Source organism: Strix aluco, chromosome 18 (genome assembly GCF_031877795.1).
Source record: "Strix aluco isolate bStrAlu1 chromosome 18, bStrAlu1.hap1, whole genome shotgun sequence".
NCBI classification, from domain to species: Eukaryota; Metazoa; Chordata; class Aves; order Strigiformes; family Strigidae; genus Strix; species Strix aluco.
The window spans coordinates 3,457,524-3,478,035 of NC_133948.1; the positions used below are offsets into that span (position 1 = coordinate 3,457,524).

Genomic DNA, 20,512 nt, shown 5'->3' on the forward strand with positions numbered 1-20,512 from the left:
GGTGAACAAATGATCACAACTAGGTATCCGATATGCTGCCCTTGACTTCCAGCAGTTAGATCCTCGTTTTTGGAAGAAAAATCTCATTTCAGATGCAGTGTGGGATTTCAAGGCAGATGGCGTTGCACTTTTGTGAGTGTAAACTTTTTGCGGGTGAACCTTGGTGCTGGGGGTGCCACCCCTCTCACCTTGTGACTATATCAAAGCGGAACATCATTAGTGTAAACGCTTGGGAATACCCTGCTAGGAAGCGCTAGATTAAACTGGCATTGTTAGCAAGGAGAAAGCAAGACCAGACCTAAACCTGGCTCTGCTGGAGCCCTGCCAGGTGAGGCAGGAAGGGAGAAGCTCTGAGGTGTGGTTGAAACAAGGGTAGTCCCGTGTTAGTTTACCCATCTCATTAATTAGCGTTGCAGCGTGGCTGTTGGCAGATAATCAGTGCCTTGATCTTAAAAACGACGCCTAACAGTGACAAGTAACCCAGCTTTGTGGGAATGCTGGTTTTGGTGGCTCGCCCCCTCTCAGCTACGTTTTAATCAGTGCTGAGGAGTTCGATCCATAAAACTTTTAGAGCATCTGCTATTTTTACGGTAAGTGCATAAACTTGATTTCTAGAGTGACTTTTGAGATCCTGGTCAAAATAGCTGCGTTTATCCATAAAGCTCAGATGGAAGCATGGTCCTACTGCCGGGAGCTCCGCAAGGTCGAAGTGGTGCCCACAAGTTTTGAAGCAAAACGAAGAACAGGGTTTGTGTCAGCCGTGGCTTTTGCATCTGCTCAAGGTTGAAGCTGCTGTTTCATGAGGAGTGGATCAGAAAACTGCAGGTGAGCTCGGCGCAAGGAGGGTGAACGTGCTCGATAAGAAAAAACAAATAATTGGCACATACAAAGCAAGGGAGATGTTTACAAAGGGCTGGTACGAGCTAAAGGCCGTGCCCATGTGGCAGCGTCGCCTCTGTCCCGGCGCTGCAGAGCTGGAACCCCAGTGGGAGCTGTGCCCGGTGGCTGCTGTGCCATTTCCAAACAATTGGTTTTTTAAAACCCCCTTTAGGTGATGATTTTGGAAGCTTTGGGCAACCGTTTAGTGAAGGGCCAGGGGAGCTCATGTGGGTAACCCAGTTTGCACCCGGTCGACCTCACGCTGGAAATTCTCTGCACAAGGGCAGAGGGGAGGGAGCCCCGGGACGGGCAGCGGTGGGAGGATGGAGGGGGGGTTATTTATGTCCCTCTGGGGCGCGGGGCGCCCGCAGCGGGGGTGCGGGGTACCCAGAGAGGACCGGGCCGGGGCACCCCGGCTGCATCCCGCGGCTGCGCTGCGAGGTAAGGCGGGGCCGCGCAGCCCGCGGCCGGAGCGCGATAAAAAATACTTTAAAAAAAAAACCCAACCCAACAAAACCCCCCCAAAACAAAACAACAACAAAACCCCCACCCCAAAGAACGGTCTACGGGGGGTGGGCGGGCAGGATGCGGCTGCTGCGGGGGGGGGGAAACCTCCCCTTCCCCGGGGCGGAGCGGGGCCTCCCTCCCTCCCTCCTTCCATCCCTCCCTCTCTCCCTCCCTCCCTCCTTCCCTCCCTCCTTCCCTCGCTGCCGCCGCCGGAGCGGAACCGAAAGCGAAGGCGGCGCAGCGCGGCGGCGGCTCCGGGGGCTGCGGGGGCCGCTCCCTCCCTCGCTCCCTCCCTCCCGCCGGCGGAGCGGCGGCTCCCGCCAGGTCGGTGGCTCCGGGGGCGGGCGGGGGAGGCCGGGCGGGCCTGGGCGGGGGATGCGCCCGCGGCTGCGGAGACAAAGCCGCGCCCGGAGGGACCGGCGGGCGTGAGGAGGCCGGGGATGCCCTGCGAGCAGAAACCGGCATCTCCTCAAACGGGGCTTTCCCGCGGGGCTCGCAGCCGGCCTCGGCGGGTATTTTGGCGATGGGGGCGGCGGAGGGGGGGGTGGATCGGGGCTGTCATTTCCCCATCCCGCTTCGGGGAGCTGCGGTGTGGCCGCCCGGGCCCGGCAGGAATCCCGCTCCCGCCCGCCAGCCCCGGCGGGGGCCGGTGGTACCCGGTGGGCTGGCAGCATCCCTGGCTTGGGGATGGGACAGGGTGGTGGCCGTCCCCGCGGCATCAGGCGTCCCGCAGACCCCATGGGGCTCCTGCCCGGGGAGGAGAGGGCTGGGAGCAGGGGGGCCGGGGAGAGTTAGGCCGTGGGGTTGGGAAAAGGATTTTTAAGGTCAAGGGGCAAGGGAGAGGCCTCGGGGAGATGGAGGGGGTGAAGTTGGTGGAGTGACTGTGTGCAGGGGCCGCGTGTCCTTAGGAGAAGCCGTAGGTTGGGTTGCTGCGAGTGACCCAGCGTGGTTCGGAGGTGGACGCAGCTCTGCGGCCACGCACACGGCGCGGAGCATCAGGACGGTGAAGGTAACGGTGAAGACCAAAAGCAGCGGCGGGATGACCGCAGAAAGCTGGTGCGATGGAGCTGTGGGCTGACCGCATGGCTGTGCGGTGCTACAGGAGCAGAAACCATCCCTGGGCATGGGACCAGGTTGTCCTCAGGGCCAGGGGGATGGTGATGGGGAGGGGGAATGCGGTGGCTGTGGGTGCCGGAGCTGCCTTCGTGGCCCCAGGTGGAGAGGCAGCCCCTCTCCTGGGAGAAGGAGCCCCATCCCTCTCCTGGCCCCTCTCCATGAGCACTTTGTTTTGGGAAAAACAGCCAACAAAACCCGAGAGCCCATCGCTGAGAGCTCTGCGAGGGGTGTCTGATTGACCAGCACCATTCGGGGAAGGCGGATGTTATCAGACTGGGGAGGTAATTTGGAGGAGGCTTCGCTTTCAACTCAGCCCTAATGTCTTTTAAGTGGTGTTCACAAAGTGCAAAGCCGCTTGTTTCCTCTCTTGTGGGCATTGCGGGCTGGAGCTGTTGTTTCCAGGAGAGCCGGGAGCCGCTCAGCAGCACTGGACAAGGTGATGGTGCTACCCTGAGCTCATCCCGGCCCATGCTCAACCCTATGTCTGGAGCATACACTCTGTTTTGGGATGCTCATTATATATTGCTTAAGCAGTATTCGGTGGTATCATCAAGATTATAAAAAATCTTGGTGAAGGTGTGAAACCTGCCATTGGGTTTCGTGCCGTTACAATGCTACCAGCCCAGCTTTACGTTCTTTCCCTGATTCTTTTTCACCCCGTGTTGGCTGGGCCAGGCAGTACAGGAGGCTCTTCTGTTTGCCCCGAGGATGATAAAAACCTTCACTGGTCAGTCACAGGGACCTGGTGTAGATGAGGGCTGGGTGCCTGTTTCCAGTATCTCATTATTTTGGGTGTCCTCTGACTTCTAGAGATGCTGCTGAGAGATTTTTTTCCATTAAAAGTCAGGCGGGGGTGCATATGGTCTTTGTATACTACAGTGACTAATATATTTCTGGCAAGGTTTGCGCTCGCCCGTAGGAAGGGAAACTGTGATCGATGCCCCCGTTGCTGCAGATGACACCGCTCTTGGCACTGCCACTTCCACTGCTGACAGTGACCGGGGAAAGCAAAATAGCCACTGGACTCTGCCCAGCGAGAGCCTGTAACTGCCCCGTGTGCTGGCCCCGGTTAACTTTTAACTGCAGACCTTCAGTGGTAGCAGGGGGGAGGATCCTCTGCGAGTAAAATCAACCTTGGTTTAGGTGGTTTGTGTTCAATTTTGTTATGAACAGCTTTTTTTGCAGTGCATGAGCTGACCCCCAAAGGAAGGATGGATGGAGGTGTCGCTGCTGGAGCTGCCACCAAGTCTTACTCCCTTGGGAGGGTCCAACCCTGACACCGTGTCTGGCCTTGCTGGAGGGAAGCGTGTAGAGGGGGGAAGGCAAGTGTGTGGCAGCTGGTGGGAGCCGGGGGGCACCGTCCCATCACCCGCCCTGTGCCTGGGTAGGGAAACAGCCCCAGGGAGGGAAGGACAGGCCGATGCGTCCGTACGCCCCAGTTTAAATCTGTGCAGCCAGTGCTGGCTGCAAGGTGTTGTCCTCTGCGCCTCCCGACATCAGTTGGCGTGTTCCCATCTGGGGGTGGCCGCATCCCAGCAGGGACCAGGCAGGGACCACACGCTCGCAGTAGAGCTGGGGTGGCAGGAGGGGGCCGTAAAAATCACTTCACCCTCGCGGGGGCCGATTTCACTCCCGTTCATTTCCGCTAAAGCCACGTGGATGCTGAGCGAGAGGGAGAGCCGCTGCCAGGGTTTCACAGACCTCTTTTCATTTTAATATCCCTCTCCTTGCTGAATTAGATGTGAGACTGATTGCTTCGATAATCCTGCCGCAGCCGCTATGGGTTATATATGGATTGCAGCCAAAAGCCGTGCCGATAAATCATTCCTATACACCAGGCTGTTATATTTCCTGAGGATTTTGTGGGCATGTGCTGCTCGCTTTTACATAAGGATCTGCTGGAGTTCATATCAGTATGTGCTGCTTTTCCCTGGGCAAGGCCCTGGGTAGGTTGGTGAAGCCGAAGCCCCCAGGCTGTATTTCCCCTATTTGGGTTTATTGTCCCCATTCCAGCTATTTTAGTTTTCCCTCTGGCTGGGAATATGGCTGTTCTCTTCCTCCTCCTCAGCCTCCCTGTGTGCTTATTAAGGAGAACCAGCTGTGTTACCCTTAGCGGTTACCCCATGTCCCGAGTGGCTGTCTTCAACAACGGGATCCCACTTCTGGGTTTCTCTCGGGGAACTATCATCTCGCAGGGCAATTTTTGCAAAATGCTGTGCTTGGCCCCTTTGCACACGCAAAGGGAAAAAAAACCCTCCAATTTTCCACCCTAGCCGATGTTACGATGGTGCTTGGATGACTTTTAGCCTGTTTACAGAGCCTGGGGAAGCCTGCTTGAATTAATCAGCCTTGATATATTTATCCTGGTCAAGCCAATTAACTCCCGCCGACCAGGGCACACTCAGCTCTCAAGTGTAGTGGAGACTTCATAACTCAATTTTGCTGTAGCCTGGCAAAGTTTAGCATGAACCCTTGGAAATTCAGACGCAGGCGATGCTCTGGGGGCAGGACGGGATGTCCGGCTGTGCTGTGCCACCCCTGGCGATGCTCCTGGGGTGGCTTCATCCCAGGGCCACCTCGATGAGCTGCCTTTTTTGGTGCGGCCGCAGCACCGGTCCCCGGTGAGGGTAGAGGGCACGGTGTTCGGGATCGGCTCTGGCTCGTGGAGATGGCTATTTATATGTGCCCGCTGGCGGGGTGCCCGAAGCAAGCCAGGCAAATGGCAACTGGCCTCAAGATGCATCTCTGTGGGTTTGGGGTGAACGGGGCGGGGGGGCTGCCTGTTTATTTTAATCCATTTTGTGAGTGCGTTAAAACATGCTGCCGTGACCGTCAGCAGCACCGGAGGGGGGAATTTTGCAGCCACGATGCCCGAGATGCGGAGCCCGGGCTCCACTTGGCTGGTGGCTCCCGGCTCTCTTACCCAGCAAAGCCCCAGCCGGGAGTGGATTCAGCCCCGCGAAACGCAACGTTTCTGAAATAGTTTGTCCTTGTTGCTGTTCATCGGCTTATTTATAGCCCTCCCATCCCCTGCATTTCTCTGCGCCTTGAAGCAGCAAGCGGTGCCGGGTTGGCTTTAGCTTTGGGCTGATCCCATTCAGGCAAAAAAAAGGAAAAGGCTCTGGTTTATAGATTGGTGTTGAAAACAGCAATTAGGCCATTGTGAAGCCTTGAGGAAGGGGGAGACGATTTGATTTCTGTACTTGACCCGTAATTTCTGCAGGGCTGATTCAGAGCGGGTGTGCTGCGGGTACATCACGGAAACTTCAATGGAGATGAGCGGAGCTAATTTTAACCGGCCGCCTCGCTGAGGTGTGGGAACCAGGCAGAAAAATGCCTCAAACCTTGTTCCTGCTTTTGGGCTGTTTGTTTCGGGATTTTTTTTTTCACTTGCTTCTGCAGCAGCTCGTTAACCTAGAAATTAAAAACAGCACCAGCGTTGCGGCGGGGAAGAGCGATGGTTTACAACCAAACAACCATTGAACTGCCCCAGCTGCTGCGGGGTGCCCGGCATGTGTGAATTAACACTGTTTTCTCCCCTTTTTAAATTATTATTTAATTTTTTTTTTTTTCTTTTAATTCTTTGTTGCTAACAAACTTGTTTTCTCATTTATCTCAAGGTTCAAGAACCTGATTTTTGCACAGAAGGCTGTAGGAAACCCGGGGCAAGGAAGAGAAATCGCTGGCAATGATGGGCTGTGGGTGGAGGCAGTGAGCTGGGGGGGGCTGATCCTGCACCCCACGCTTGGTAAGCAGGTCCCTGTACCCCTGAACTGCTTCATTCAGGGAGTGTTTGGCAGACATGTGCCCACTCCAGCTGTGGGACCGAGCAGTAAAGCAGGGAACTGAGTGGTATTTATGCTGATACAGTGCAGGGCTGGATCCTGCCCCTGTAAAATATTCTTTTTGGGGTATTCCTGTAGCGGGGACGACGGGGTTGTTATTCCCTGGAGGTGTTTTAATAAAGGGGGTGGAAGGAGTGGTGGCTGCGGCCTTGGGGCTGAGGCTGGCCCTGCCCCGTGGCAGGGTGGGTGCACATCCCGGTGCCATCCTGCACCGCTGCCGTTGGCTTTACCATCCCCTATGGGATGAATAAATTAATCTGTAGATTAATGACCAGTGGGAGGAAATCCCTCTTTGCAGGGGAGCCTGGCTGAGCCTGCCCTGTGTTTGCAGGTGCACCTCCCCGTCGCAGCGTGGCCGGGATGAGGCCATCGGTTGCACCATGCCATCATGCATCCCTGGCAGCTCGCCTGCCCTGCGGCCCCTCTGCCGTGACAGAGGCTGCGGCCACCGAGCACCCGGGGCACCGCGGAACCCCCCGCCGCTGAGCTCCCGCTGCCCCGGCATGGCCTCGCTCATCGTGGTGACCGAGTACGACGCGACGGGGAGCGCAAGCGAGGAGGAGGAGATGAACGCGCCCGGCAACGAGAGTTTTGGGGACGGCCGGGAGCCAAGGGCAAAGCTGCACCTCTCCGGCCGAAAGCTTTCCCTGCAGGAGCGGTCGCAGCCTGCCTGCTCGCCCGGGAATGGCGACGGCGCCAACGAACGCTTCATCTACCCGTCCCTCCCTTACTCTCCGGTGACATCCCCACACTCCTCCCCGCGGCTGCCGCGGCGGCCAACGGTGGAGTCAAACCGCGTGTCCATCACGGGACTCCAGGTGAGGGGGAATCATTGCTACTCCCGTAGTTCTCCTGCCCCCATCCTCCTGGTTTCCCTCCCTGTGGTGTTTCTTCTTGCTTGTTTTTTTGGGATAAAACCCTGCAGCATGTCCACAGATGCGTGGCGGGATGTCCTGGTCCATCCTGGACCATGGGGACAGCCCTCGGGGAGGTGGGACCCAGTGGCTCGCAGTGTTTCATGCTTTTTGCAGATGCCACCAGTTCTCCCGGCTGCATTTCGGGGGAGCTGGCGGCATACCGCGATTTTCTTTTTCTCCTCCTTAAAAATAAAAAAAGAGAGAGACCTACTGAGATCTAAAGAGAAACTGGCCCTACCTGCCCCCAGCCTGCCAGTGCTGACAGAAAACAGGCAGCAAGCAGCTTCTTTGCCCATATGAAATTAAAATACTCAGTGCTGGGTTGAACCCTCCAGGGCTCTCCTGGCCGTTGATCCCCACCACCGCCAGCCCGTCGTGCGCTCTCGTTCCACGTGAGTGGATAATATCGCCTGCCCGGCCGTTAACGTTTGTAATTAGCCATCTATAAACACACCTACGCGTGGCCGAGCGGCTGGCATTTATGGCTCATGAATCAAAGCTGCTCAGTCCTGAGCGGGTGCCTGGGCAGAGCAGAAAAGGGTGTGAGTTTGCAGAGAAAGTTTTGCTGGAGATATAAAAGGAGGAGAGCAAATGTGAGCGGTTTCGTGGCTCGTGTCGGACCTCCCCCTCTCTCCCCGCAGGACTGTGTGCAGCTCAACCAGTACAAGCTGAAGGACGAGATTGGGAAGGTGAATATTGGCCGGGTTTGGGGTGGGATGGGGGGATGGAGGGTGTTGGGCTCAGTTTCACTTTCCAGCTGGTGAGATGGCAAGTTCAGCTGCTCACCACGGCAACTTGGCCGACTCCTCGCTGCCACACCGATCTCTTCTAGGTTGTGCCGATTGAATTGTAGATATTTTTTTAGTTATTATTAATTTTCCCCATTGCCCCTCCCTGCCATGAAATGGGGCATTTGAAGCTTTTCTTTGCTGGCAGTGTGATGCCAGACCGTACACCCCACTACTCCCAGCATCACCCACCAGCTTTGTGATCCCAGTGGAGCCGGGTTTGCAGAGGAGCCCGGAGCCCAGACTGGTGCTGTGGGTTTTTTTGGACTGTCCCTAACTGGTCCCCTATGGCTGTGCCCCTTTCTAGGGCTCCTACGGGGTGGTGAAGCTGGCCTACAACGAGGACGATAACACCTACTATGTGAGTAGCACATAGCCCTGGAGCCCACAGCAGAGCAGGTGGGATGGGGATGGATTCCCTCTGCTGACTCCCTGCCCAGCTCCGTGCTGGCCTCATCCTGCCAGCCCCCTTTTATCCTTGATTTGTCCCAAATCCCATGTTTTTTCCCCTCTTGCAGGCAATGAAGGTTCTCTCCAAAAAGAAACTGATGAGACAGGCAGGCTTCCCCCGTAAGTGGCTCAAAAGCTTTAGGGTGGGAGATGATCTGGGCACCCTGGGGGCTTGTTCCCAACCGGACACCCCGTCTTTGCCTTTCCCGCAGGCCGCCCGCCGCCCCGCGGGGCCAAAGCTGCCTCCGAGGGCTGCCTGCAGCCCAAAGGGCCCATCGAACAGGTCTACCAGGAGATCGCCATCCTGAAAAAGCTGGACCACCCCAACGTGGTGAAGCTGGTGGAGGTGAGCGCCGACCAGCCCCTTCCCAAAACCCACCCCGAGCGTGAAGGAGCCTGGATGCTGCGGGGATGGGCTACGCGTCGGCTTGGGTGGAGGAGGGCGACTGCAGAGGGACTGGGATGGCTGTGGCAGGTCCTGCCTATGGGAGACTTGTGTTTTCCCTGGTTTAAAAAGTCTTTTATTCCCCTGCTCTCAAAAGCGTTTGTTTTTTTTTTTCCCTGCTCAGAAAGGGAAATGCAGAAAAATGTTGTTTCCTTGGAGGAAACAAGTGGTCAGATGGGTTTTGGGGGAGGAACTGGTATTGCTGCGGGTTCTGCGGTGCAGCTGCCCTGCCCTCTGCCCACTGCCTGCATAAAATGGTCTAAAAATCAAGAATTAAGGATGTGCAGACTGGAATTTGTTTGGCTCATGAGTCAGATGATGCTTCATTTGTGTTTTAAAATATTTACTTCCTTGAAGTACAGCTATATCTCTGTCCTCTTTTTCCGCCCCCCGCCCCCCCACTCCTTGTGGGTAGAAGCTCAGAGATTAGCAGACCATGCTAATGGTGCAGATGGTGCAGAATTGAGATGGCTGCTAAATAAAAAAATCACAATGTTTAATTTGCAAGGTATTTTGGTGCTGTTTAATTGCCTTTCTGCTTCTTTTGGCAGGTCCTGGATGACCCCAGTGAGGACCACCTGTACATGGGTAACTGCCCACTGCCCTGCGGTGCTCACGGGGTGTCAGTAGGATGGGGCAAAGGGTTCCCCCGTGTTTTGGGGCTGCTGCGTGTGGGGTTGGGTCTCTCCTCTGGAGCAGGTATGGCCTGGATGTGCTGGTAGAGCAAATCCTCTCTAATAGTTGGAGCCAACGGGATCCAGTCTGGGTTCAGAAAGGAGATAGAAGTGCTTTATATCGCTTTATAGGGTTTAATTCGACATCAGGGCATGCTTTGCCATGAGAGGCACCAGCATTTATGTTCTCAGCTTTGAAACCAGGCTGCTAGAAAGTAGCTTTATTTCTTTGGCTTGGAGGACAAGGCACACGTTAATTATCCACGGTACAAATGAGCCACTTCCCAACCTGTCTTGCAGACTGCAGTGGTTTGCTTGATGTAAATACACATGCTTGGAGGAGGCATTTCTTTTCCATCATTTATGTTCAGCCTGTACTAGCGGAGAAGCCTGCGATGCCTTCATGGCCAAGCGCAGAGGTTTGCTGGAGGCGTGGGCTTGCAGGCAAACTGAGGGTTTCAGGGTGCCGTGCGGAGGGTGTTTCATAATGCTGAAGCTGCAGCACAGAGAAGTTAGTTGGCAGCATCCCCTTAATTGAAGAGAGAAGCATGCAAAATGGCTGTGCCTTGCATAAGACAGCGTCTCCTTTTTTCAAAAAACGTATATTTTTTTGTAATTTTTGTCACCAAAATAATTTCTTTTGTGCTTGCAGGAGCTCTAACCTGTAAGTGATCAGTAACCACTTTTTCTTTTGTGTTTCAGTGTTTGAGCTGGTGAAGCAAGGGTGAGTAGTGAATTCCAGATTGAAAGCATGAACGTGAGATGGGTTTGCAGGTGGCACAGCTCAACCACCTGAGGCAGGTGTGGGACGTGGAGGTGACGGGGGGGTTCGTGGTGGGTCTCCTACGGGTTTGGGTAGTATCTCCCCAACATATTTACAGTGTGCACACCCCATATGTGCCTGCATTCGGCACTGTGTGCTCTCGCCGGACGACGGCAAAACCTCCGGGACCTGTTTTGTCACGTCTGTTTGGGGAACAAGCTCCGTTCTCTGTTGCCTTTGCAGCCCCGTGATGGAAATCCCAACCCTGAAACCTCTCAGTGAGGACCAGGCTCGGTTCTACTTCCAGGATCTGATCAAGGGCATTGAATACTGTGAGTGTCTGTGCAAAAAGGATGGGATTTCTTATTTTTATTTTTTCCTAAACACCTGGGGCTGGACTTTCTGCTGGTGTACAGTGCCGTTTCTGGTGGCTTATGCTACTGCACGGGGATTTTTGAAGCTGGGGCTGGTCGTGGTGTTAGAGGGAGGGCTTACAGCCATGCAGGGGCTTCGGGGCTGCTTTTGCTGCACACCAGCGTTGCTGCTGAATTGTTGTTTTTCCTTTGGCTGCAGTGCACTATCAAAAGATAATCCACCGGGATATTAAACCTTCCAACCTCCTCGTGGGGGAAGACGGGCACGTCAAGATCGCCGACTTCGGAGTGAGCAACGAGTTCAAGGGAGCCGATGCCCTTTTAACCAACACGGTGGGCACCCCTGCCTTTATGGCCCCGGAGACGCTCTCGGAAACCAGGAAAATCTTCTCTGGAAAGGTATTTAGTAGTGATTTTGAGGATTTTTGGACTAATCTTCCTTGAACACGCTGTCTATCACAGATCTAACTATGCTTTTTCCTCTCCACAGGCTTTGGATGTCTGGGCCATGGGGATCACACTGTACTGCTTTGTGTTTGGGCAGGTAATGAGACTGAATTTTCAGTGCTGTTGGTGGCCGGGGCAGGGTTTGGTGTGTGTCTCCCACGTGCCAGGTACGTGGTGGGATTTGGACCCTGCACCGCTGTTTGAGCGGTTGGGTATTGCTGAGGGGAGATGGGGATGTGTGGGTGGAAATGGGAAACCTCTGCCTGTCCCCAGGATGGAAGCATCCAAAAGGACCGTGCTTCCCTTTTTTTGCAGGGAAATCTCTGTGCCTTGCCAGATTTTTTAGCAAAGAAACTGTTGTAGTAGTTTGGTCATTTTTAGTCAAATGTTATTTTCATTGCGTTTAAAAGAAGACATTGATATAATAGGAAATATTCTGGTATTTTCATATAGCTGGCTCCTTGCTCTCCTTCAAACCCTACGAGATCCTGATGCTCGACTGGCCACCCCACTGCTGCTTCTTAATAGAGGTTCTTAACATTGCTTTTTTTCTTCACGGTAGTGTCCTTTTATGGATGAAAGGATCCTGAGTTTACACAATAAAATCAAGACCCAAACACTGGAGTTCCCAGACCAGTAAGTACTCAAAAAACCTCCAAACCCTCAGCCCTTATTTTAAAGCTCATTTAAGCCGTTTCTCAGGTGCTGCCTGGGTGGGGCTGGCCCTGCTCTGCTGCGGTTTTACAGAACTCAGGCTCTGAGCCCTTCTCTTGGCCCTCGGCCCTGGAAAACTTCCTTTGCATTAAACATGAAGGCAACATCTCTTGGTTTGCAGTTGCTGAAGAAGGAGCGATTGAAGTTGCAGAGGCATGTGGGGGAACAAATTAACCTCTGCAGTTGCTGCCTGTTGGGTTTTAGCCTGTATGGAGTTGGTGTCGGGCTCTCCCAGCCCTGTACACACAGGATCGTGGTTCAGATTGCCCACAAAAGGGATATTTTGCTTTCCTGGGGGTGTTGGGGAAGAAGGGCTTCATGGCACCTGGGTGCATGAGTTCCCAGAGCTACATCCCTGCCAGGGCTGGGGTCCAGCTCCAGTTTGCCTGGGAAGGCCCACAGCAGCTGGCACTGGGATGAAGAAGGGAGGCAGCACCCATCATCCCCTTCCCCATCTCATCTCTCCCCTCTCCTTTCCCCAGGCCAGAAGTTACAGACTTCTTGAAGGATTTGATTACACGGATGCTGGATAAAAATCCTGAATCTAGGATTTCGGTTCCAGAAATCAAGGTACTGACCCGACCTCCCTGGTGTTGGCTGTGGCTTCACTTCTGTTGGGTTCTCCTTGCTTGGCTTTTTTTGGGAGTCAGTTTGATCGCGCCAGGCTAGGTCCTCCCCCTGTGCCCAGGGCCCCTGGGCAGGTAAGTCCCAGCTCCTTCCCCTGCTCCGGGACCTGCTCAGCTTTGGGACCTTTGGTGCCTACAGAAGTCACAGGCAAAAGGAAATTCCCTGAGTACAGTATTTCCTCTGCTACCAGGAAAGTACTGTGCAACAGCCTTTCGCAGGAGATTTCTGGTCCTCCGCCCCTGCAGGAGCCTGGAAGGGGCGAGAAGCTGAGAAAATGGAGACTAAGGTAGGGGGAAAGGATTGCGGGGGAATTGCTGAACCGTTTTGTGCTCCTCCTGCAGCCACCCAAGACGCCAGGTGTGTGGGCAAGGAGAAAGAGAGGTTTCTGCCTTCTGTCATGGATTAATCCAGGTCCAAGACTAGGGCTCGGTGGGTCTCCCCATCACCGGTGCTCATACGTACAGTGTGGAATAAATCACTCCAGCCTCTTGGTGTTGTCTCTTCTGTAAGATGAGAGGGAAAATAGGTCTTTTTCCCTAAAACCCACTGAGATGCCCAGTGCTGTAGGTCACCAAGGTTATTGCTTGGTTGTGTAGATGGGGCCAGCGCTGGCTCCAGACGAACCGCACTGTGGTTCACGTCTGCTCCGAGCTGAGCCGTTCCCGGTGGTGCTGAGGTGACCCAAGATCGCCAGTGAGATGGCACATCTCTGCCCTGCTCCCTGGTATTTCAGGAGCATGTAGGGGCCGTAGCTTGGGAGAGGAGATGCGTTTGCCAGGCTTGTGTTGTTTGAGTTACGAAAAAGAGGAAATCGTTCCTGACAGGCTGTGTTATTCATTGAAGTTGCACCCTTGGGTCACCAAGAACGGAGCGGAGCTGCTGCCCACGGAGGATGAGAACTGCACCCTCGTCGAGGTGACGGAGGAGGAGGTGGAGAATTCGGTCAAGCACATCCCCAGCCTGGCCACTGTGGTGAGTACAGGGGAGGTGATGATCTGTGGACACACATCGGGGTCCACGCTGCCTCCCGGGGTGGTCCCAAGGAGCTTGAGGTTGCTGCTGAAGGGCAAAAGCGTTGGGCAGGATTAGAACAAAACCCTTCCCTCTCTCAGAAACAAGCACTGCAGGACGGGGGCTCAGCATCTCGCTGGAGGTGGCCGTACCCCGCAGTGCGGGGGAGTATTTCAGAGCGGTCCCAAAGGGACTTGTCAGCGGATTGCCAGTCTCCACACTTGAGCTGGCTGCCTAAATATCACTGTATTTGCTCAAGGCAAAAGAGCATCTGGTCCAGCACCTGCCCACAGCTGGGAGTGGGTGTTTTGGCCAGGCACGAGGAGCTCCTGCCCTGCTCTGCCCGTCTGGCCATAGCGGCTGCGGGAACTTCCCGGGATGGAGATTTTATCTGGGCCATGGTGTGCACCAGCTCCCACCTGCAGCTATTCTTGGTGAATTCATCTCATCTCTTTTCAAGATCATATTTTTATTCTCTGCAACCCACTGTGGTGGTGAGAACCACAGTGTAACCCTTCCCTGTGTGGAAAGAGAAATTGTTTTGAGTTTTGAATCTAATGATTTCTTTGGGTGCCTGCTAGCCCTTATGCTGGGAGAAACAGTGAACAACTATTCGCAGTTCCCTGGCATGGTGTTATTTGCCTGTAGACACCCAGGCTGTGATTTTTTTGAAGTACAGGTCTCCCTTTGAAGCCCCTTTTCCAACTTGTGGCTTTGCCCACATCTGACTTATTTCTGGAGCTCTCTCCCACTTCGGTACCCTGCAGAAGTCTCTGCAACCGTGAATAACGTTAATATGCAAATGTGCCGTGCACTGCTCAAGCTGAAAAAGCGGATCTTGCTCTAAAGAGATCACCATTGATGAGGGGTTTTTCCCCTCCTTGTCCTGTTCAGAGGTTATTTCCTGTGATGCAGCAGAGAACAGCTCAGTGCTGCTGGCTCTGTTGAAAATCATTATAGAATCCCAGGTTGGAAGGAACTTCAACGATCATCTGGTTCAACCTTTCATGGCAAAAGCCCGGTCTAGACAAGATGGCCCAGCACCCTGTCTAGCTGAATCTTAAAAGTGTCCGATGTTGGGGAGTCCACCACTTTCCTGGGGAGATTATTGCAGTGGCTGATTGTTCTCACTGTGAAAAAATTTCCTCTTGTGTCCAATCAAAATCTCCCCAGGAGTAACTTGTACCCATTACCGCTTGTCTTTTCCACATGACTCCTTGTAAAAAGGGACTCTCCATTTTCTTTATAGCCACCCTTTAAATAGTGGAACATGGTGATAAGGTCTCCCCGAAGCCTTCTTTTCTCAAGACAAACCCAATTCTCTCAGCTTTTCCTCACATGGCTTCTCAGTCCCTTGATCATCTTTGTGGCCCTTCTCTGGGCCCTTTCCAGCCTGTCCACATCTTTTTTGTATAGCAGGGACCAAAGCTGAACACAGTATTCCAGGTGTGGCCTGGCAAGTGCTGAGTAGAGTGGGATAATGACTTTTTTTATCTCCGCTAGTGATGCCCTTGTTGGTGTAATCCTGTTAGCTTTCTTTGTCACTGCAGCACGCTGGTCACTCCTTTTGAGCTTCTTGTCTGCCAGGACACCCAGGTCCCTTTCCACAGAGCTGCTCTCCAGCCAGGTAGATCCCAGTCTGTGCTGGGATCCAGGTGTGTTTAGCACTGCTCAGGGCAAATGAGCTTTTACTGCCACTCTTGCCTCTTAAATAACACACTGCTTCCAGGCAGATCTTGTATTTTTCCATTTGCATTTGTTCTTCAAAATTACCCTCTGGTGCCTGACCTTTGTGCATCCAACTACAGGCATTAATGCTTAAGTACAGGCTCCACGTGGCTTTGACTCTTGCATAAAATGCCTTCCCCTGCAGGACCCTGCTGGCATGCACGGTTCAGATGTGTAAGGACTCTTGGTGCACCGTGGTGAGCAGATAAATAAGGCACAGAGGGACGAGAAGCAATATCAAATGAAGCCAGGGGTTCCCAGAGCAGGATGCACATGCCGAAGCAGGGGCCAGTGCTGCTCACATCGTTCTCTGCTCCCACCAGCAAAACAAATTGGGGGATGCCCGGGAAGAACCCCGACACTTGCTCTGTACCCAGTAGTCTCTGATTGCAGCTGACACTGGGTAACTTTGTGTTTTGCAGCCAAAACTAGACAAACAGCCAATTTTTCATCTTGGTTTTGGTAAACATTAAAGCAAAATTGTGCCAGTTCCTTCCTTCCCTTCTCCCTTTCCAATGAATTCCTCTGCCAGGTAATTGTAGGAAACTGGGGATTTGCAGGTATTGGATGCAGTAATCAGTAAAACCTACTTCTGGGGGGAGAAAATCTTCCCAGACTTGGCTTTGGTCTCCTTTCCAGCCTCTCATGCCTAGTGTGGCTCCCATCTGCACGTTCAGTTGTTACATCGTGGGTTTCAGACAAGGATACAGCCCCTGTATTAAGCAGCTGGAGACTTGTAGACATGCTTCCTTCTGCTTTTCTTTTTTTAAAAAAAGAGAACTTTGACTTGTTTTCACTAGTTTTCTTAACTACTTGGTCATGAGTGTTGAATGTTCCTGTTGGTCCTGAATGGAAGGAAAGCATCCCTGACAAACTCCAATCTGATCTTGCAGATCTTGGTTAAAACAATGATCCGGAAGCGATCCTTTGGGAACCCGTTCGAGGGGAGCAGGAGGGAGGAGCGGTCACTGTCTGCCCCTGGGAACCTGCTGCCGTAAGTGTCATCACGTCACCTCGGCCCGGAAAGACGTTTGGAGCTTGTCTCGATGCTCTGGAAATTGCTGCCAAGCACAGGGGGAGAATTCGAGGAGCTGGGCTTTGAATCTTTCATGTGGGGCCATGACTGGGACGTTCACACACCCTCTGTCTGATCTGTAACTGCTCTGTGGGATGATTTTTGTGACATGGCATATCCTACCCCTCCAGTGGGCTGAAAAGTGTCTTTTTATGGCACTTCCAGCCTGTTATCGGGGAGCTGGGGGGAGACAACACGTGCTCAGGGTCCCAAAGGTCCCATGGCAGGGAAGGGGCAGATGCTGGTATCTCACTGTCTGCTTTGCCTTTTTCTGAGTCGCTCAGCAACTGGTTTATTTCCTTTTAAAGCAGGAAACAAGGCAGTGAAGATAATCTGAAATGCAACGACTTGCCCAATGTGGGAGAGGAGGAGCTTCTTTCATGAATATTGACTTTATGGTTCTGTTGAGCAACTTGGTCCGGAGCACATTATAAAGTATGCAGCTGGGGATGAGCGACATTAACAGAGCCAACACCAAACACAGCATGACATGGCGCTATTTCAGTATAATGCTGGATGTAGAGCTTACATAGCAGCATGTTATAAGACATCTGACTACTTGTCATAAACATCGAACATCGCCGATCGCTTGGACTGATGACTTCTTGTGGGAAAGGCACTGGCTGACAGCAAAGAGGTGAGCTACGGTGTTGAGCAGCAACAGTGCTTTGCAAAAAAAAAAAAAAAAAGCGGTCAAACAAAAATGCATTTGGAAATTTGGAACTGCTTTTACCTGGTTTTAATGCCAAATAATTTCCGGGGACTAACGCCAGCGTCCCAGGGGTGTTGTATGCCCGTCACGTAGTCGGTGGGCACATGTGGAAGGGTGAAGCTTTTGCCAAGTGGCATACGCAACGGTCAAACTACACGTGTGCACTTTGAGAGTTCACGACCTACCGGAAATGTTGATGCATCTATTTCTTGTTGTTCTGGTTTGTTTTTAATTGACATCTTTTTAACTGCATGGGAACAAAGCAAAAACCCACATTTTTCAGCTTTTTAAAGAATGCCTACCTTTGTGAGCCAGGTTGTATTAAACAGCATCTTTGGGATGTTCAGAAAGTGAGGTTAATTACCTCCTCAGGTAATTAATGCCTTTCCTAAGGTCTTGGTGTGACTAGGACTTGGTAAGTTGAGTATTCAGTGTATGAAAGGAAAAGGTATTTAAGGGCTTAAGTTCAGTCTGAACTATTTTTGCTGCAGACATATGAGTGAAAGGTGGTATTTAGCTGAATGTTTGTTTTGAACAGCAGATGAAGCACTAACAACAGTTTGTTTCTAAATCTTTTACTTGATCTAGGTAGATATATTATTAAATATAAAATTCAGGGTAAAATCCTTCACTTCCATGTACATTACATGGTTTAGTACAATTAAAAATAATACAACTTATGCTATTTTTTAAGTATAGACTTAGGGCTTGCTTAGAATTTAAGATCTTAATGAAATACTTAGATTAGCTAGTAATTTTCAAAGAAACTTTTGTTTTCCAAACTCTTAATCTGGATTCTGGGGCCAATGCTATGTATTTTTTGCAAGTTCGTTACCAGTAATTTGTGAATGCCTGTGGATCAGAGACTTGTTAGTAAATTAAGTGTATACCTAATTCATGGATTGTTTCTTATGAAGAGCTCTTTCACCTTCAGTCAGATTACTCTGATTATTTTGTGGTGCTTGTAAAAAAAAAAACAAAACAAAAAACCTGTCATGTGGTGGGAGAGATTCTGACATCCAGACTCACTTTCCCAAGTTCTCCGTGCTCGGACAAAGCTGGAGAATGGCAGAGTGTGGGTGAGCTGGAGAAGAGTCAGGGTTTGCTTGAGGGAAGGGGTCACGGTAAGTACAGGTGTTTTGTGGATGGAGCGTGGGACCGGGCTGGAGAAGGTCTGACTTCTCAGTCTGAGGCAGTTGTGTGACCTTGAATGAAGCGTTTAAAATGATGGTGTACCTGAAAGAGGGGGAGGATTCAAATGTCCCAAGCATGTAAGGGACTGCTAAGGCCTAATTCTTTGCCCTGAGGAAGAAGGCACTAGGAGAGATGCAAGTATTTTGATTAATGGTACGATCTCTGCCTGCTAACCCTGCCTTTAGGAAGTGACTGTCCCCTTGTCTTCCTTGATCTTGTGTACTGCAAGCAGCAGCGCGCCGAGGTCCTTGGCCCCGCTGCAGTCGGACCTGGCCCGGTGATTCCTGGTTAGGACAGGTCTTTGTTAAAGCCAGGACAGCATTAGCAAGTGCGCAGGTGCCTACACAAACTGTCCCTTACATCTTTTGATCACTTGAAGCAATGCTCCCCCAAAATCGCAATTTCTTAGCGAGACATTGCGCTGCCGGCCTCTCTCCAAAGCCAGTGGCGATGGTTTGTGGTTTAGGAGCAGTACTATGGAGTCTGGAGCCATAAGACACGCACTGTTTTCCTCCCATTTTAGTCCGAGGCTATGCCAAAGCCCTGCAGCTTCAGCTATGGGAAAACCAAACAGGTCACTTGGGTGCCAGCACTACTCCAGCTGCCTGCTCCCCCTTTCCTAAACAGGACTTTTCATTGCGGAAATGCCTGCGAGTGGGCAGCTTGGTTCTCTAACCCTGTAAATGGACTTGTTCTGCCAAAAAAAAAAAAAAAAAAAAAATTACAAAAAATAGGGGATCTGATTATTTGTAGCTGGTGCGTAGTAATGTGTGTGGTGTGTTTTTTTTGTTAAAGGCGAGTTGTAGAGATGCTGTGTGCTGCGTATCTCCGGTTTGTGCTTTGTCAGGTGCCTAGCAAGACAGTTTACATTTACCAAACAGGCTTGCGGGGTGCAACGCAGCTTCTAACCAGAATAAGCTGTACCAGTTCCTCGAGGCCCAGCCACGGAGTCACTGGGCCTCAGCTGTTACGCAGATCAGTGTCTTACAGCTAGCACGGGCTTGGGTGGTAAGAAGCCTAAAGCTCAGCCCTTCCCCAAGGCGCTCTCCAAAATGATTGTCTCTCAGTGCCAGCGCCGGTAGGGCTGCAGCCAAATGCACATTTCCGAAAGAATCTCAGTGTAGATTTTTCTTGTTGATTAGTTCTGTTGAAAGCAGAAAGCGTGGCTGTGTGAGGATGATCTAGCTAAATGCATGACCTGTTAGAGAAGCTGTACTGTGTATATAAACCTGCTCAGTTCCCTAGCTGCTGTTCCTTAGTAGTAAAGCTAGCTTTTGCCCTTAGAGTGAACATTTTGCTTGTGCCTTGGAACTGGGCTGTAGCTTGATTTCCCCAACTCCCTTCCTTTCAAGCAAGCCCAGTGCTGACTGTAGGCTTAATGCTGGGTACTAAGCCTTCTTGGCTCTGAAAGCACACGGGAAAGTGCTAAGGGGAAACCAGGCCTTTTGTCGGAGTAGTTTTTCTTGGTGGTCCCCTCTTACCTATCAGACGATTGATCTGTTTCTTTTCTAAGGTCCTGAACTATTGCTGATTTTTATACTGTTTGTTTAATGACCAAGGCTTGTGTTTCATCCCTTTATTATGCATTTAACTTTATCAGGTGTATCAAGTTTAAATACTGTGTATTTACCACTTTTAAATTATATTACCTAAGGAGAAAGAAAAAAAAAACAAACAACAAACAACTACGTGTTTTTTCCACACAGCTGTTCAAGCTTCTCTGTACAAGTTGAAATAAATGACATGCAACCAAACCTGGAGTTAGTTATCAAGTGGAACCATTGTCCTGTTTGACTGTCTTTATCAAGCTCTGCGAGTTTCCTTGTTGAAAGAGGAGTCTGAAAGAACATTCCTGTGTTAGTGAAATCTGGTGCTCTACCACTGCTGGGGATCTTGGGCTGGGAGGAGCCCACAGCGGCTCCAGCCCCTGCGTAACCCAAACAGCCTTTCACATACCTAAACTGGTGTGTTGACTCTTGGAAAGGCACCCTTGGAGCTGGGACACTCAGCTTAGTGCTCAGCAGCAGGTGGCAAATAAAGAATAAAACAAACCATTAATGCTGTAGCAGACCCACTGCACTGTTGGGAAAAGGCAGCAAAGGCCCAGCCAGGATGCTGGAGGGAGGGACTAGGTCCCAGGGCTCTGTAGCACTAGAAAGGTTTAGAGAACGGGAAGAGCTGTACCTTGGGTGTCAGTGTGATTGCTTGAGATGCTCAAGGACTTGTGAAGATAAAAGCCAACAAAT

General features: G+C 51.9%; 1 protein-coding gene across 6 annotated transcripts; it reads left to right on the forward strand.

Annotated features, from left to right (window-relative positions):
* Positions 1–1,565: 1,565 nt before the first annotated feature.
* On the forward strand, positions 1,566–20,020 carry CAMKK2 (calcium/calmodulin dependent protein kinase kinase 2). 6 transcript variants are annotated; one of them, XM_074843984.1, is made up of 19 exons: positions 1,576–1,710; positions 3,688–3,824; positions 6,123–6,250; positions 6,679–7,165; positions 7,906–7,953; positions 8,360–8,413; positions 8,571–8,622; positions 8,715–8,848; positions 9,499–9,535; positions 10,324–10,345; positions 10,628–10,716; positions 10,958–11,157; positions 11,249–11,302; positions 11,768–11,841; positions 12,402–12,489; positions 12,737–12,832; positions 13,390–13,518; positions 16,179–16,279; positions 16,669–20,020. In XM_074843984.1, exons 4-19 carry the CDS (start codon positions 6,728–6,730, stop codon positions 16,742–16,744), a joined length of 1,692 nt encoding a protein of 563 aa, XP_074700085.1. In that variant the 5' UTR covers positions 1,576–1,710; positions 3,688–3,824; positions 6,123–6,250; positions 6,679–6,727; the 3' UTR covers positions 16,745–20,020. The 6 variants fall into 6 exon arrangements, with proteins under 6 accessions (XP_074700084.1, XP_074700087.1, XP_074700088.1 ...); XM_074843983.1 differs by lacking the exon at positions 3,688–3,824 and having other exon boundaries at positions 1,566–1,710; XM_074843986.1 differs by lacking the exon at positions 3,688–3,824 and having other exon boundaries at positions 1,566–1,710; positions 16,672–20,020.
* The last annotated feature ends 492 nt before the right edge of the window (positions 20,021–20,512 follow it).

Excerpts from the sequence above, each read along its gene's own strand:
- CAMKK2 (XM_074843983.1), top strand. The coding sequence starts at position 6,728 with ATGCCATCATGCATCCCTGGCAGCTCGCCTGCCCTGCGGCCCCTCTGC. Across the intron at positions 8,849-9,498 it reads ACGTGGTGAAGCTGGTGGAG|GTCCTGGATGACCCCAGTGA; the intron begins GTGAGCGCCGAC and ends TTCTTTTGGCAG. Across the intron at positions 11,303-11,767 it reads ACTGCTTTGTGTTTGGGCAG|TGTCCTTTTATGGATGAAAG; the intron begins GTAATGAGACTG and ends TCTTCACGGTAG.